At 40.2% G+C, this 13,350-nt stretch overlaps 1 protein-coding gene across 1 annotated transcript in view; it reads left to right on the top strand.

Moving 5' to 3' along the window:
- Positions 1-13,350, top strand: part of rgs6 (regulator of G protein signaling 6) — a 97,565-nt gene that overhangs the window by 64,164 nt on the left and 20,051 nt on the right. Inside the window, exons 3-6 of the mRNA XM_072685345.1 lie at positions 7,076-7,172; positions 8,520-8,570; positions 9,123-9,229; positions 12,874-12,925. Coding sequence (XP_072541446.1) covers positions 7,076-7,172; positions 8,520-8,570; positions 9,123-9,229; positions 12,874-12,925 — 307 coding nt within the window. The remainder of the gene's footprint in view (positions 1-7,075; positions 7,173-8,519; positions 8,571-9,122; positions 9,230-12,873; positions 12,926-13,350) is intronic.

Here is a 13,350-nt window from a genome sequence, read left to right as displayed (position 1 = left end):
AGGCAGAACCAAATTTTACAAGCACCAGTTCTACCCAGAAACCTTAACCCCTTAAAAAGCCGGCAGGGCGAAAGTGTCATTACCAACTACTGTTACCAAAGAATAGCCCCAACAGTTTGTACAGAAGACCCTAATTTTAGTGATTAATAGGTCTTAGTGCGTAATATGCCTTGCTGCAGCAAAGGGTAAAACTGTAAGCCATGAATAAGTATCGTTTGGATTTGCATGGTATTGTGGGAAATGTGCAGAACCCGTACCAAACCAAACCCATACTAATTTCTTACCTCTTTTATCTTATTATATTCTTTTATTATCTTTATTATTGGAATGAAACATGTGTTTTTACTGTGTATTTAAGATTGATATATGTAAATTAACTATGCTTTGATTGGCTACTCTGTCTGTACTGTGCCACATTTTAAAAAGCAGCTGAGGCTAAACAGTCCTTACAACTGTAGATTAAATGGATGGGGATAAACGGCTGTAGGTTGAGGTAGTGGACATATGTAAAGGCATTGTTTTTGTGTTGTCACAAAAACAGTTTATTTTGTAAGGGCTGTTTTAGCACATCTTACATGTTTACATGTCTTATCAAGTTTTATGATTTCAGAAAAAGATAGGAACTGAGTTTTGCCTGATGTGGACCCTTTAAACACTGGATATTAGACACTAGATGTAAGGTTTGGAAACAATTTAATTTAATGTAATGCCTGGGTTCACCTTTCTGCCTGAGAACAGTTAATGCAGTATATTCATAGCCGTTTTATTTAATATATTTTAAAATATATACTATAATTTAACTGCTATAAAGTCCAAAATCATTTTTTTGTATCAGTTCTCTCTGTATTAATTGGATTTAGAGTAGAGAATGTAACACTACAGACAATACAAACAAACAGTAATTATCATTTCGTGTAGACTCCTGTTTCATTCCAGCAGCACAGCTTGTTTTTTTTTTTTCGCATTATTGGCTCATTGTTTTCCGGCTGTGGCGATGCTGCTGTCAGATGAAGAAATGCAGGTCACGTCGGTGTATGATTGGGGAGGTGAACTTGAGAGTCATTCATCAGTGGCTGGCTGGGGAAAATCAACAGCATCGATTGGGCCATGGTTCCTGCAAGACCAGAAAAGCCACAAGACAATGAATGACCAGCTATGGAACTGCCATGAGGTTATCAAAACTGGGGGGTCTTTTCATTACATGCACTCACTGTACGTTCCAGTGGGCCATACGGCAAATGACGATTGTGACGTCTCTAGCAACAGTTACTGTTCAATTGATTGTAATTTAGAATGGGCAAAACGAGTGACTTTAGTGACTTTAAACGTGGCATGATTGTTGGAGCTAGACATGCTAGCTTCTGTATCTTTCAAATGGCTGTAGTCTTTAGCTTTTCACATGTGCGAGGATATTAGTGATCTCTAGTGGCTTCAACAACATCAGACCTGAACTGTTGAGGAGTGAGACAAAAAGTGTGCAGACAAATTCAGATTCTGATGGATGAGTCTGAATTTGGTTCCAGCTGTGGAGTAATGGAGCTATCCTGTTCACTGTCAAAAGCAGAGGCCAGGGATTCGTAATGTAATGGTGTGAAACATTGGGGCCCCAATATCCTTTGAAGAACATTTGAAAAGCACAGCTTATCTAAATACTGTCGCAGACCAAGTTCTGCCCTATTCATGGCTTTATATATAGTGGGATAGACACGTTCCACAGGATAATACACCATGTCACAGGGCATCCTAAGGCATGCATTGACAACAAATGAAACTTTAGGATGAAGCTGAAATGGCTGTGACTATGTAACACTCTCTCAGTCATTTGTGAAAGCAGCAGCATTTCTGCACTTAATCCCGTGAGGTGCAAAAACCTATTAGATAGGTGTACTTTACATAATAAACCGGTAACTAGTGCAGTAAATGGTAGCACTAACTCTTCCTGCAGTGACCAGCTTCTTTGTGCTATTTTAACGTTGCTTCACAGAAAGGACTTGGCCCAATAGGCCTCAACTGTGACACGCTTTCATTTCAGAGTTTCATTTGCGGAGTCACTCAGCAATGATGAGCAAGTGTGCTTATTGTTACTTTTTCGTCCCTCTACATTCCTTACAAATGACCTTGCCACTTAACCCCCGCTTAAGTAGCGCTGGAAAGCTCTCTTCACTTTCTTTCTTCCTCTCAGTAAGTGGCAGTTTCAGGCCATTGTGACGTGTTGTAATCAAGTTTGCGAGGGTGGGCTTGATTGAGAAGGAGCTCTTTAGGGTGTATTTGCTGTCTAACCACCCACATCTGCTGCTGTCTCTTCTTCAAAATCCTCCAAGACGGAGAAAGAGAGGACTCATCACGCTCTCATCACTGTATGGCTCAAACTTGTACCTTTAATTGGTCATTTTATGTAACGGAAAACTTACTTACAGCGATATGAGGCATATTTGGCCTGCATGTTCAAATGCACAAATATGAATGATTGTGTAAGCATTCTTCAGAGGAACTGTATGCACACTGCTTAAAGTACAGATGAAGGACAATACTGTCACTCGGAAATACATTGCTGAAGTGCTGAATGCAGAGGTCGTGATTTACAGCGAGGATTAAGATGACAATGAAATGTCAGAGCTGTCTGGGGAGCTATTTTCCACGCCACATTTTCTAGCATCTGATGAGTGTTTCTTAACTTTCAGAGAGGAGAAATCACATGACCTGAATACAGTCCTCCATGTAGTCCTCAGTCAGCATCTGTGAGGTTGATCAAATCCATCTGACTGTTTGAATAGCAGTATTTTGTTCCATAGCAGTGCTTTGGGAATTTTCATGCAGTTTTCAGGCACGTTTCATACAGTTTAAGGAGTCATTTGTATTTGTGTGGCATGTTTTCATTATTTTTTTACATCCAACATCATCACAAACAACAAGGGTGGCTTTGGTTCATGCTCAGATAGGTCATATGCCCACCCAATAAAAATTCCAATAATAGCTTTCATTGATTAAATGAATTGTGTTAACTGGTAGACTGGTAGACAGTATGATGCTTGGTGGTCTGTTTAAGAATCACCTAATATACTTAGAAACCCAGCCCAGGACAGTTAGCGTCAAATCGATAACTGATGTGTTGGAAACAAATTGTCAGGGACATGTTTTTTCTTACCCAGGAGTTTCTGTATTTGTAGTCCACTTTAGTGGTCAGTTTTTAGCTTGCTGGGTTGTGATATACCATCACTAGCCTATTTTCAACAGTTTTGCTTCTGCATTTTGCTCCTCGGGAGACAATGGCTTTACCTGAGATAATCCAAGTAATTAGCATCAGACAGCAAGTTACTATCAACCCCTTTTCATGTGGAATGCAGTCGCACACCCTACATGTCCAAATCCAGACCCAAAGATTGGATCCTGGTAACACCACTGCTCACTACTGCTTTTTTAGAAATTCAGGTCCAGAGCTCTTCAGCAAAACAAATGCCAATGGGCAAAAAATGAACTTTTTAAAAAAGTATTTGTCCTTTTGCTGTTCTTCAGCTCCTTTCCACACTCAGATGTTTCTCTCCTTAAGTGCCTTTTTAAAGCGCAGCCACGTAATGCTTCCACACTAATCATCACGTATGGGGAGAGGTCAACAAATTCCTTGTTCGCAAATTACAGACCATCTTGCCAAGGTTCTTTGCAAGTGACCAAAGTGCTAATTGCTTTAGTTAACATTTGGCCTGGTGTTCTTTGAGTAAGGCCTTCAGATAAGCTCATGGAGACAGGCCTACCACTGGGCTGTGGCCTATCGGGAAGGGTGGAAGTGCTCTGTGGAATGGCGCCAGTGAAATGTCTCATTCTGAAAGGAGACATGTAGCCGTGCAGTGCTGATAATGCTGCTGTAGAGTGACTCTCCGGCACGAGGCTAAGTGGAGCGCTGCTCCTTAAAAGATCTAAAACGATTCTGGATCATGTTCATTAAAAGGCATTCATCCACCAGGTGGAAAGGAGGATATGTAACCCACCGACATTGATGCACAAAAGGAAATTGGTGCCAGGAGTCATAGTTTCAGAGAAGACCCCCTACAAGGGTCTCATCCACGCTTCTTTATCCACTCGCTCCTTCCAATTACAGTTCTCTGAATCATACTTTTTGCTGCCTCCTCTGGCTATAATCAACAATTTGTATGCTTGTGCTTCCAGAAGTCACAGCAGCTATGCCAACTGAGATCGCTTGTAGTGGCTAAAGGCATGAAGACAGCATCAAACAGCACGTGCCGCTTCCCCTCTTGCCTGGTCCCTACTCAGTGGGCTAAGCTGAGGCTTTGAGATAGGAGATGCCATTCATGTCTCTGTCCATCCCCGGTGGCGTTGTGTGCATTTTATCACTATTGATTTGGATGTTAAGCTGCCGGTGGCCGGCTCTGTTTTCCCCCGCAGTCGCCACGAGGCCGGGACCAGGGCATGTAATCAGGCGCTGGATGAAGAGGAACACAGCTTTCTTCAACAGCGCTTGGGGGTGGCAGACACGCTCATCGACCCGTTTGGAGTAGTACGTGTTGTAGTGTTTTCTCCACCGGGCTAGAGAGCAATAACAGGACCTGGAGTGCTTTCATGGTTGGACAGGCAAAATATATACATTACTGTTCCAAAGTCTAAGGTAGTTGCAGCAACTGTTTAAAGTTGCTATAGAAAAGACTTACTGAGGATTTTAGGTTGTTTTCTTTTCTAAATTGTAAGTCATAGTATGTGACTTTGGTTAGGGTGAGAAATGTTCAGATGCAGTTTAACAAACATGTTTACATGTTTATGCAAAATGTTCTGCTTTAATTGTCTGGTTTATGGCACTGGCAGACCATATTATAGCACAGTTTTAACACTGGAATAAAACACTGTAATTATTCCAGAGTCTTACCGAATAATGTTGCTGTCCTCTCCTTGTGTCCTCTCAGTGTTGTTAGCAAGCTGAAGAGATTGTAGATGGTTAGCTTTAAGTGCTGCTTTCACACACTTTCCCAGTTTCATCTTTCTTGAGTCCTAGCAGGTGACAAGTCGCTTACGTCGCCCCAAGTTTGTCTCTTGTGTGTGTGTTCGAGGCCATTCGCATTGTTGCGTGGGGGGGGTGGGGGGTTTTCTTGTCAAGCTCCTGACAAGAAAATGTAGCCAGTATATTTTTTATTTTATAACTGAATTTAGAATTAATAAAATACAATAACAGCGGATATGAGCCTATCTCCCATATCTCCACACAGTTGAGAGTAGAAACGAAATGCCAGTAGGTACAGAACATTCAGCCAGGACCTCGGACATCATTCGTGCCAGCGCTAAATCCACAAAGAATGATGGGTATTTCCACTTGTTTCTGTTGGTAAGTCACTGAGTCAACTGATGCATCCTAGGTTTTTAGGGAGGTGAAAGAACACAGCTGGCAACTTTAACCATTCTTTGAAATTGCGTTCTTGAATAATAGAGTTCAGTTTGGGCAGTGGAAGATGACATCAGGTGAGAACACAAGGATGTAAGAACACAGAAGAATGCATATGGGAAACGGCCCTCAACTCAATTTCGCTTGTCACTCTGTCGCCTTCTGTAGAAAAGGCTGTAACACACTCAAATACATCAGATAACAATGTTCTGTTTATTTATTTATTTGTATTTATTTTTATTTATTATGTGTTTCAGATCAATTAAACACTTTCTGCACAGGTTAGCACATTTCTGTATAATTTCTGCACAGTGCTGTATGTTCAAATAGACCAAGACACTTGATTTGGCAGTAAATTACAGAATGGTGTAGCTTTGTTTTCCCCTGTACTTTTATCCATTTTTATGAACGCAATAGCTGGATTTCCACAGCGCTTATATACACTTTGCAAATGCTTTCGTCCAACAAAGTGTCAGAAGCTGTAGGTACACTGAACATGCGGTCCTGCGGTATTTGTTTGTTGGTGTTTGTTCTGCACCACATGTATGACTGAGTATGTGCATACAGAGAGATGGCCTGAATGAGAGGCACCGTATTCGGCTGTGTTGTTTAACATGCTTGATGGTGTGTGTACTGTTGCTACACTCAGATAACATGAAGAGGCCTCGCTTTGTTCCAGCTCCATTGTGTTTGCCCAGCACCTCGCCCAGGCTTGCGGCGGATAGAGGCTTGCTCTGATTGGGTTTATATATAGATATGCATTAAGCGTCTCCAAAGCGACTGGGGTCTCGCCGCCCACACACACAAACACGCAAAAAGAGCGTCAAGCACCCAAGAGTGGTGATGACAACACGCATTCTCAACAGCAGAAAGTGCTACCTAATCTGATTACTCTCTCTGTCTCTCCTGTCGAGCGCAAGCCATTTTTCACCAGTGCGGAGATTATTTATAGACCGCAGTTAGCTATCAGCCTGTTCTGTATCTCTGCTCTGCACCACAGCTAGAGTTTTTCTTTAATAACTGTATTTTTTGAAGTCATATTATTTATAATGTATTTAGATAATAATATATTTGGATAATGCATTCACATGTCAGTGCTGACCAGTGCCTCTCATATAAAGTTTAAGATAGGATCTGAACAGTTGCATAATACCAGCGAGATGAGGATCAGCAGCTACTTGGGCTGTGTACTGGCAAGAATCTGCAGATAGGATACGTATCACAATACAGGAGTAACGATTCAATATAATTCCATATATTGCGATATTGTAAGATATAAGTAAAATGATATATTGCATTTTCATAGAATAAAAACTGCATTTGCATGAAAGTTTCTTTTTTATGCAGTCAGAACAGTGGAATCTGAGGACAGAATACTGTATAGCCATCTGGTTAAACACTGGCACAACACTAAATGAGCCACTGTCTGAACCACCAATCTTTGCATGTAAACCACACTGTTAAAAGTCCTTGAGGAACTTTTAGGGGTATGAACTTGAAACTGTGGAGGAGTGATCTGAGGAACCTTCAAGGAACCTATTTGTTCTAAAAATGTTTTTTGAAAGTTCATTAAAGCACCTTTAGAGGTTCCTCCACAGTTTCAAATTGAAGAACCTACAACAATTGCAAAAAAAAAAGTATTGCAGAACAACAATACCCCAATATTTTGATATTCTTCTTCCCTGTTGGCAGATTGAGGATATAGTGACCCGAATCCAGGATGAAACTGAAGGAGTGCCCATCAGAACGGTCAAGAGCTTCATGTCTAAGATCCCTAGTGTGGTCACTGGTGAGCAGAATGTATTGTAGTTTTTTTTTTTTTTACTTATTTTTAATCTTCTTAAACACTTTTATCTCACAGCTACATCAACTGGATGTTGGTGGTGGTGGGGTAGTAGAAATTGTCTCATTGGTTTGATTTCTTTGTAGCATGAGCAATTTAGGCCTGTTTGCAGTGCCAGTAGGTATCCCCACTGAGGTACATTGTCTGATATATATTGCTCACTGAAGACTGACACAACGTTTGGATTCTTGTCAACCCCAGCAGTTTAAATTTCTTCATCTATTCAAACTTCCAGTTACACTCTCATTGGCTCTATACACTTCTGTGTATAGGCTCTTCCATCCACCAGTTTTTATCAGTCCTTTGAGAAGCAACCCTTGTTCATGCTAAATGCTGACCAGTCACTATGAGCAAGCTGTTGCCTTTCTTAGGCTTAGGTGGAACATCTAGAATGATTTAACTTAGAGGAACAAGAAGACCCATAACCAGATTTCTACATAAGAGTGAAGGTGCAGGCTGAAACGCATCTCAGTTCTGCCATAATTTGTGCTCACAGTGTTTCCGGAATGAACATTCAGTTTGCTATGGTTTATTATCACAAGCAACCACCTGCTAAAATTAGTGTTCAGTAATGAAAAGATACCAGATTAATAATAATAACTTAAGTACTACCATGAATTTCTGCCTGGAGAACAACAATCTGTGTAAATCCAGCAAGTTGCTTAAACGTTAATAATCCAAGCAGAATTAGCCATAATTCCGATATCTACCCATTTTCTGAGTAATCCTCCCTTGAATCGTTCTCCCTGAGGGTGGGAAGCACTATGTGAACAGCTGTGTAAAACTAGGTAGTTTAAGCAATTAGGCAGGCAAAATCCTCTGGTTTGCACCTAAAACATAACATCAGGCTCTAAGTTCATTTACCTTGGCAACTGGGGGATCCCATAGTTTATTAAATGCAGGTGTTAATTATTATGACGCTCATTCATATTTTCCATTTTTCATCCATTTTCAAGCTGCTACAACAAAGATCAATTTCAGAGTTATGTGCTGTACATTATACTTATTAAAAGCCACAGAAATTAATCTAAAACTTTGCAAACTTTGTGTATGTTGCCACTATGTATGTGAAATGTTGTTTTAGGTGAGAAAAGAATGCCCTATATTAGAAGTAAATCCTGCTGAACTTTGTGATTCTAGGATGAGGAATGATTGCTCATGCTGTCAGATCATATTTTTTCAGTAGTGTTATTAGGTACTTTGACCTCTGAGGTCAGATCTGCTCATATGACTCAGTTTGCATTGTTGTGCCATGTAAATCATGGATATTTTTATTTCTTTGATAAACACCAGGGACTGACATTGTTCAGTGGCTGATGAAGAACCTCTCCATTGAAGATCCAGGTAAGTGAACTTTAGAACAAACCACAGAAGCCTCATGCAGTTCTCTGCCCCAGTCTAAAATTCACGGTCATTAATATGTCTGATACATTTAAAAGCATTTCCATCCATTGCTGACACAGATGTGCAAATTCACATACCCACACATCTTGTCTAGCCCCTATAGAGAAGTATTCCCAGTAAAACAGGACTCACTGGAGCAGATACACAAGAACCTATTGGCACCATGCCAGACATGAGCTGTGGAGCAGTGGAACTGTGTTCTCTGGAATGAAGGATGGTGCCTCCTTAATCCAATACTTTTGGTATGAGGAGTTGGGGATGAGTTGGGGTGGTGAACATCTAACATCCTGACCTCACTAACGCTCTTGTTGCTGAATGCAATCAGATCCTCACAGCAATGCTCCAAAATAGAGTCTTTCAGGGACAACAAAAGCAATGTTGTCCCAGACAATTGTTAATATCCATGAGTTCAGAGAATACAATGAATGAACAAATACTTTTGTCCATACAGTGTAAATCATTGCATATGTTAACTGATGGCTGCTGTTACAGCGGAGGCCTTACACATTGGAAGCCTGATTGCTGCTCAGGGCTACATCTTCCCCATCTCTGACCATGTTCTCACCCTGAAGGATGATGGGACGTTCTACCGCTTTCAGGTGAGCTTCTGTGTCACAGAGCAAATATTATAATGCTGTACTTTCTAATTCCTGCCTTTTAACCTACTCATCACTAAATCACTAAGATACAAATCTTTCTCCATTCCACTGGTTCATATGAACTTAACCTGAAGCTGCTGACCCGTACCTGCATGATTTTATGCATTGCACTGCTGTCACACGATTGGCTGATCAAATAATAGCTTGAATTAGTGGTGGTAAGTGTGAGACGTTTTGATGAAAACAAAACAAAAGGCTCAAAAACAGAAAACTCCTCGAAACAGCCAAACTGGTCAGGACTTAAAAAAACACATAAAGAAAAACAGCTCGGAAGTCGGGCAAAAACAAACACAAAGAAACACAGCTCAGAACTTGAGAAAGAAGATATACAATTGTCTTAACAAACACAAAGACTTTGCAGCTAAAGACAAATAAACCTGCAACTTCAAAGCTGATAATGAGTCCCACTGAGTCCTAAGATGCAGGCTGCAGGTGTGTATGCCTAGGGTGTTAAGGTGCCCAGGAAGAGTTTGGTCACCACATAAAATAGAGCAGTACCGTGTAAGCCCAGGACAAGGACCCTGTGACAGAGCCCCTCCTATAAGGTCTAAGTTCCAAAGTGCAATCACAAAGGAAGACCCTGGGAATAGGATAGGATGGCAAAGGGTGCAGTGGTGGCTCAGCAGTTAGAGCACTAGGTTATTGATGGGTTAAAGGCCAAATTCTATGAGCAAGGGGCCAAATTTCATCTGTGTCCCACACAAATGGTGAATACTGTTGTGTTGTCTTGTCACAGGGGGTTGTGTAGTACTGAAGGCAAAGGGCCAAAGAGAATAACCCCCTGACTCATATTTGGAGAGGTGTTTAACTGCAATAAATGCAATTGTAATACATTTGCAACAAAGAAACAGATGTCCTCAATGCCAGCCTCTCCTGTTTACTGTAACTCTGAGTTTATTGAGTAATTCAAACCAGTATAGCTATTCAGTTTCTGCTTCTTCAGTTTTTCTGAGAGTTAAATCAATAATTTCTCCAGATCATGATTACAGATGAGATGATTTTGGGCAAACTAGTGTAATATTCTTAGGGAACCAAAAGTGATTCTCCTATGATGGAAGAACCAATCCATGTGCAGTGCATGTAATATATTCAGTTCAATTCAGATTAATTTATAAAGCTCTTTTCAGAACAAATGCTGTGAAAACACAAAGCAGCATTACAGAAATTCAGATCTGAGCCTCGTTTGAACAAGCCAGAGGCAACAGTGGCAAGTGAAATCTCCCTTACAATAAGAGGAAGAAACCTTGAGAGAAACAAAGACTCAAAAGGGGAACTCATCCTCATCTGGTCGACACCAGGTAGCAAAAACAAATAACAGAACAAATATCTGAAATAGTTTTTAGTAAAAATATATAAAATCAGATTTTTCATTTTTTAATTGGTCAGATTCATCTTTAGTCAAACTTTCTGAAATTATATAAGTTTTGTATTTGTTATGACTGTGCTGCAGAGGAATGATTGGTATGGTGATCCACTGATCACCAGGTTGATCAAAAACTGACTTGGTGTTTAGTGTTAAAAATATATTTTTATATTAATTTTGCCTATCAGAAATAATTGCACTGGACATCTATGAATAGGCAATAGTTCTTCTACTGCCATGTCATTGGTCACTATCACACTGCACAGGATCAGGAGTACTACACAAAGTCCTCCCAATTTCCTTCATTCATTCGTTAATTAACAAATGGAAATGCCATTTTCTGTTTCTGTCTGGAGAAGAGCTCATCACCACATTGCAAGATGTTCATGTAGAATAATTAGCACCGTACCCACCATGATCTGTGTGCCTGGGGGAGAAGTTGGTTCCACGGAAGAGCAAATGATGAGTTTTGAGGAGTTCTTAATGGGAGGTTTTCAATTCTAGAGAGGGGAACTCTAAATCAAAAGGTTTTGAAGGTACAGTCTGTGATGATGACTGAAAAATGACTCTAGAGAACTTCTTAAAATCCCTTAAACTGCAAGGAACCTTTATGTTAGGCCACTTTTTAATTCCTCACTTTTATAAAACACACAATAATGTTATATTAGTTGTAACTAATTTAAAACCATACTATGTAACCATTGTGGTCTGTCTTATAACTTGCGGTGACAAGTCTGCCTACAGAAAGAAAATTCAGCAGTTGATGTTCTGGTGCAGCAGCAACCACATGTTGTAAAAGGTGACCACCAAAAGATGTAGAGATGACAATGGACTTCAGACACTGTCCCCTCAACATCCATAGCGCTGTGGTTCCCACTGTGGTGTCAAGTTCCCGGGCACCACCTGTATCCTGGGACCAAAAGATAGAGGAGAACATTGAGTCCATCCTTAAATCATCTAAAACAATCTGGTTTAAACTGTCTATGTCACAAGTAAGAGCCGAGCTCAAGTGCATAATAAGGACAGCAGAGAGGACCATTGGGTCTACTCTGCCAGTGCTAGGACATATATAACTGCAGGGTCATGAAGTGCGCTGACCAGATTAGAGTTAACCCCTCTTTCCCTGGATATCACCTCTTTCAGCAACTTTCTTCTGGTAGCTGTCAGAGTGTACCAAATCTTTACAAATCCCCCTGTGGCCCAGAACCCCACTCATTCTGTAACATAGTGTTAACAATTGTAGATTTTATATTTTCTCAGACAGTTTAGAGTAGTCTTAAGATTCAGTTTACAATAGTCTAAAGATTCGGTTTATAGCAGTCAAAGCATTCAATTTATAGTATAATTATTATATATTATTATAATATTCAGTGTATAGCAGTACTAAGATTTAGTTTAGAAACTGTAGCAGTTTATAATACTCTAACGATTCACTTTATAGCGGTCTAAAACTTCAGTTCATTGTAGCCTTCATATACAGTTTATAGCAGTCCTACGATTTAATATAAAGTAGTCTTAAGACTGAATAACACTTCAGTACTTTTAGGGGTTAAAGCTGAAGAAAGGTTTTGTCCTGCCTTCAATTTACCGTAATCTATATAAAAGAACCAGTGATCAGTCGAACAAAATCACACTTTGTGAAGCTCTAATAGCACCTAATAGCTATAATTTTGTAAACACGAAGAAACCCCCATATGGATTGACTCATAGTGCAGCACAAAAGCATTGGAGGCACCTCACAGGAATTGGCTGTAATTTACAATATGAAATTCACACAGGCCTAAACAAGATGCTTTGAAAAAACAGCTTGGATTCAGCAGACATTTTTTGAAACACAGCCATACTCAGACTTTAAATGTCAGCACTGGCACGACTAGTCTGACTGATCATAAAGATGGTTGTACCTGGTTATACCTGTGCACTTCTCTTTTTGAAGCAGTTCTTTCTAAATTCATCAAGGAAATGTAACAAACATATAATGTCTGGAGTTGTCATTAACCATAGCATTAAATAAAGCAGTATCAGCTGAGCTTTTAATAGGGAATTAGTTCCTCTATATATGCACCTGCAGATGAGAGAAATGATGAGCCTTGGGCTCGACAGTGCTGCTGTCACTTCAGGCGTGAGGATGAATGTGCGTGTCTATTTAAGGAGACAAGTAATCAGCATATCTCTCTCTCTCTCTCTCTCTCTCTCTCTCTCTCTCTCTTCCTCTCTCTAGGCTCCATACTTTTGGCCATCTAATTGCTGGGAGCCCGAAAATACAGACTACGGTGAGAGATGAACCTGCTGGCTTTGACATATCTGTACTATTTATGGTGTCAGGCATGATGCAACATTTTAAAGCAAATCTTTTCCATTCACTTTAGAGATTTGGTTCTCTGGATGTACAGAAATGTATTTAAGATTATGATATTTTAGCATGGAAAATGTAGAATTGGGGCTTCGAGTTACTACTGGGGATTGCAAGTTCGAATCCCAAGCCATTCCGCTTTTCCATCAGCGACCGGAGTCTAAGAGAGCACAATTAACAGTACTCCCTCCAGTCCTTACCCTTACCCTAGTGTTGAGAGCATTGCTAGTGCTTGGGAGAGTTACGAACAAGTGGGTTAATTGCCACTACCAACTTGAAAAAAAATTACATTCACCTCTATTCAAAGTCATTGCAGTAAAGTCACCATTTTGGAGATCCATTTTA

Source organism: Salminus brasiliensis, chromosome 1, assembly GCF_030463535.1.
Source record: "Salminus brasiliensis chromosome 1, fSalBra1.hap2, whole genome shotgun sequence".
Classification (NCBI taxonomy): Eukaryota; Metazoa; Chordata; class Actinopteri; order Characiformes; family Bryconidae; genus Salminus; species Salminus brasiliensis.
This window is presented reverse-complemented; position numbering and strand designations above follow the sequence as displayed.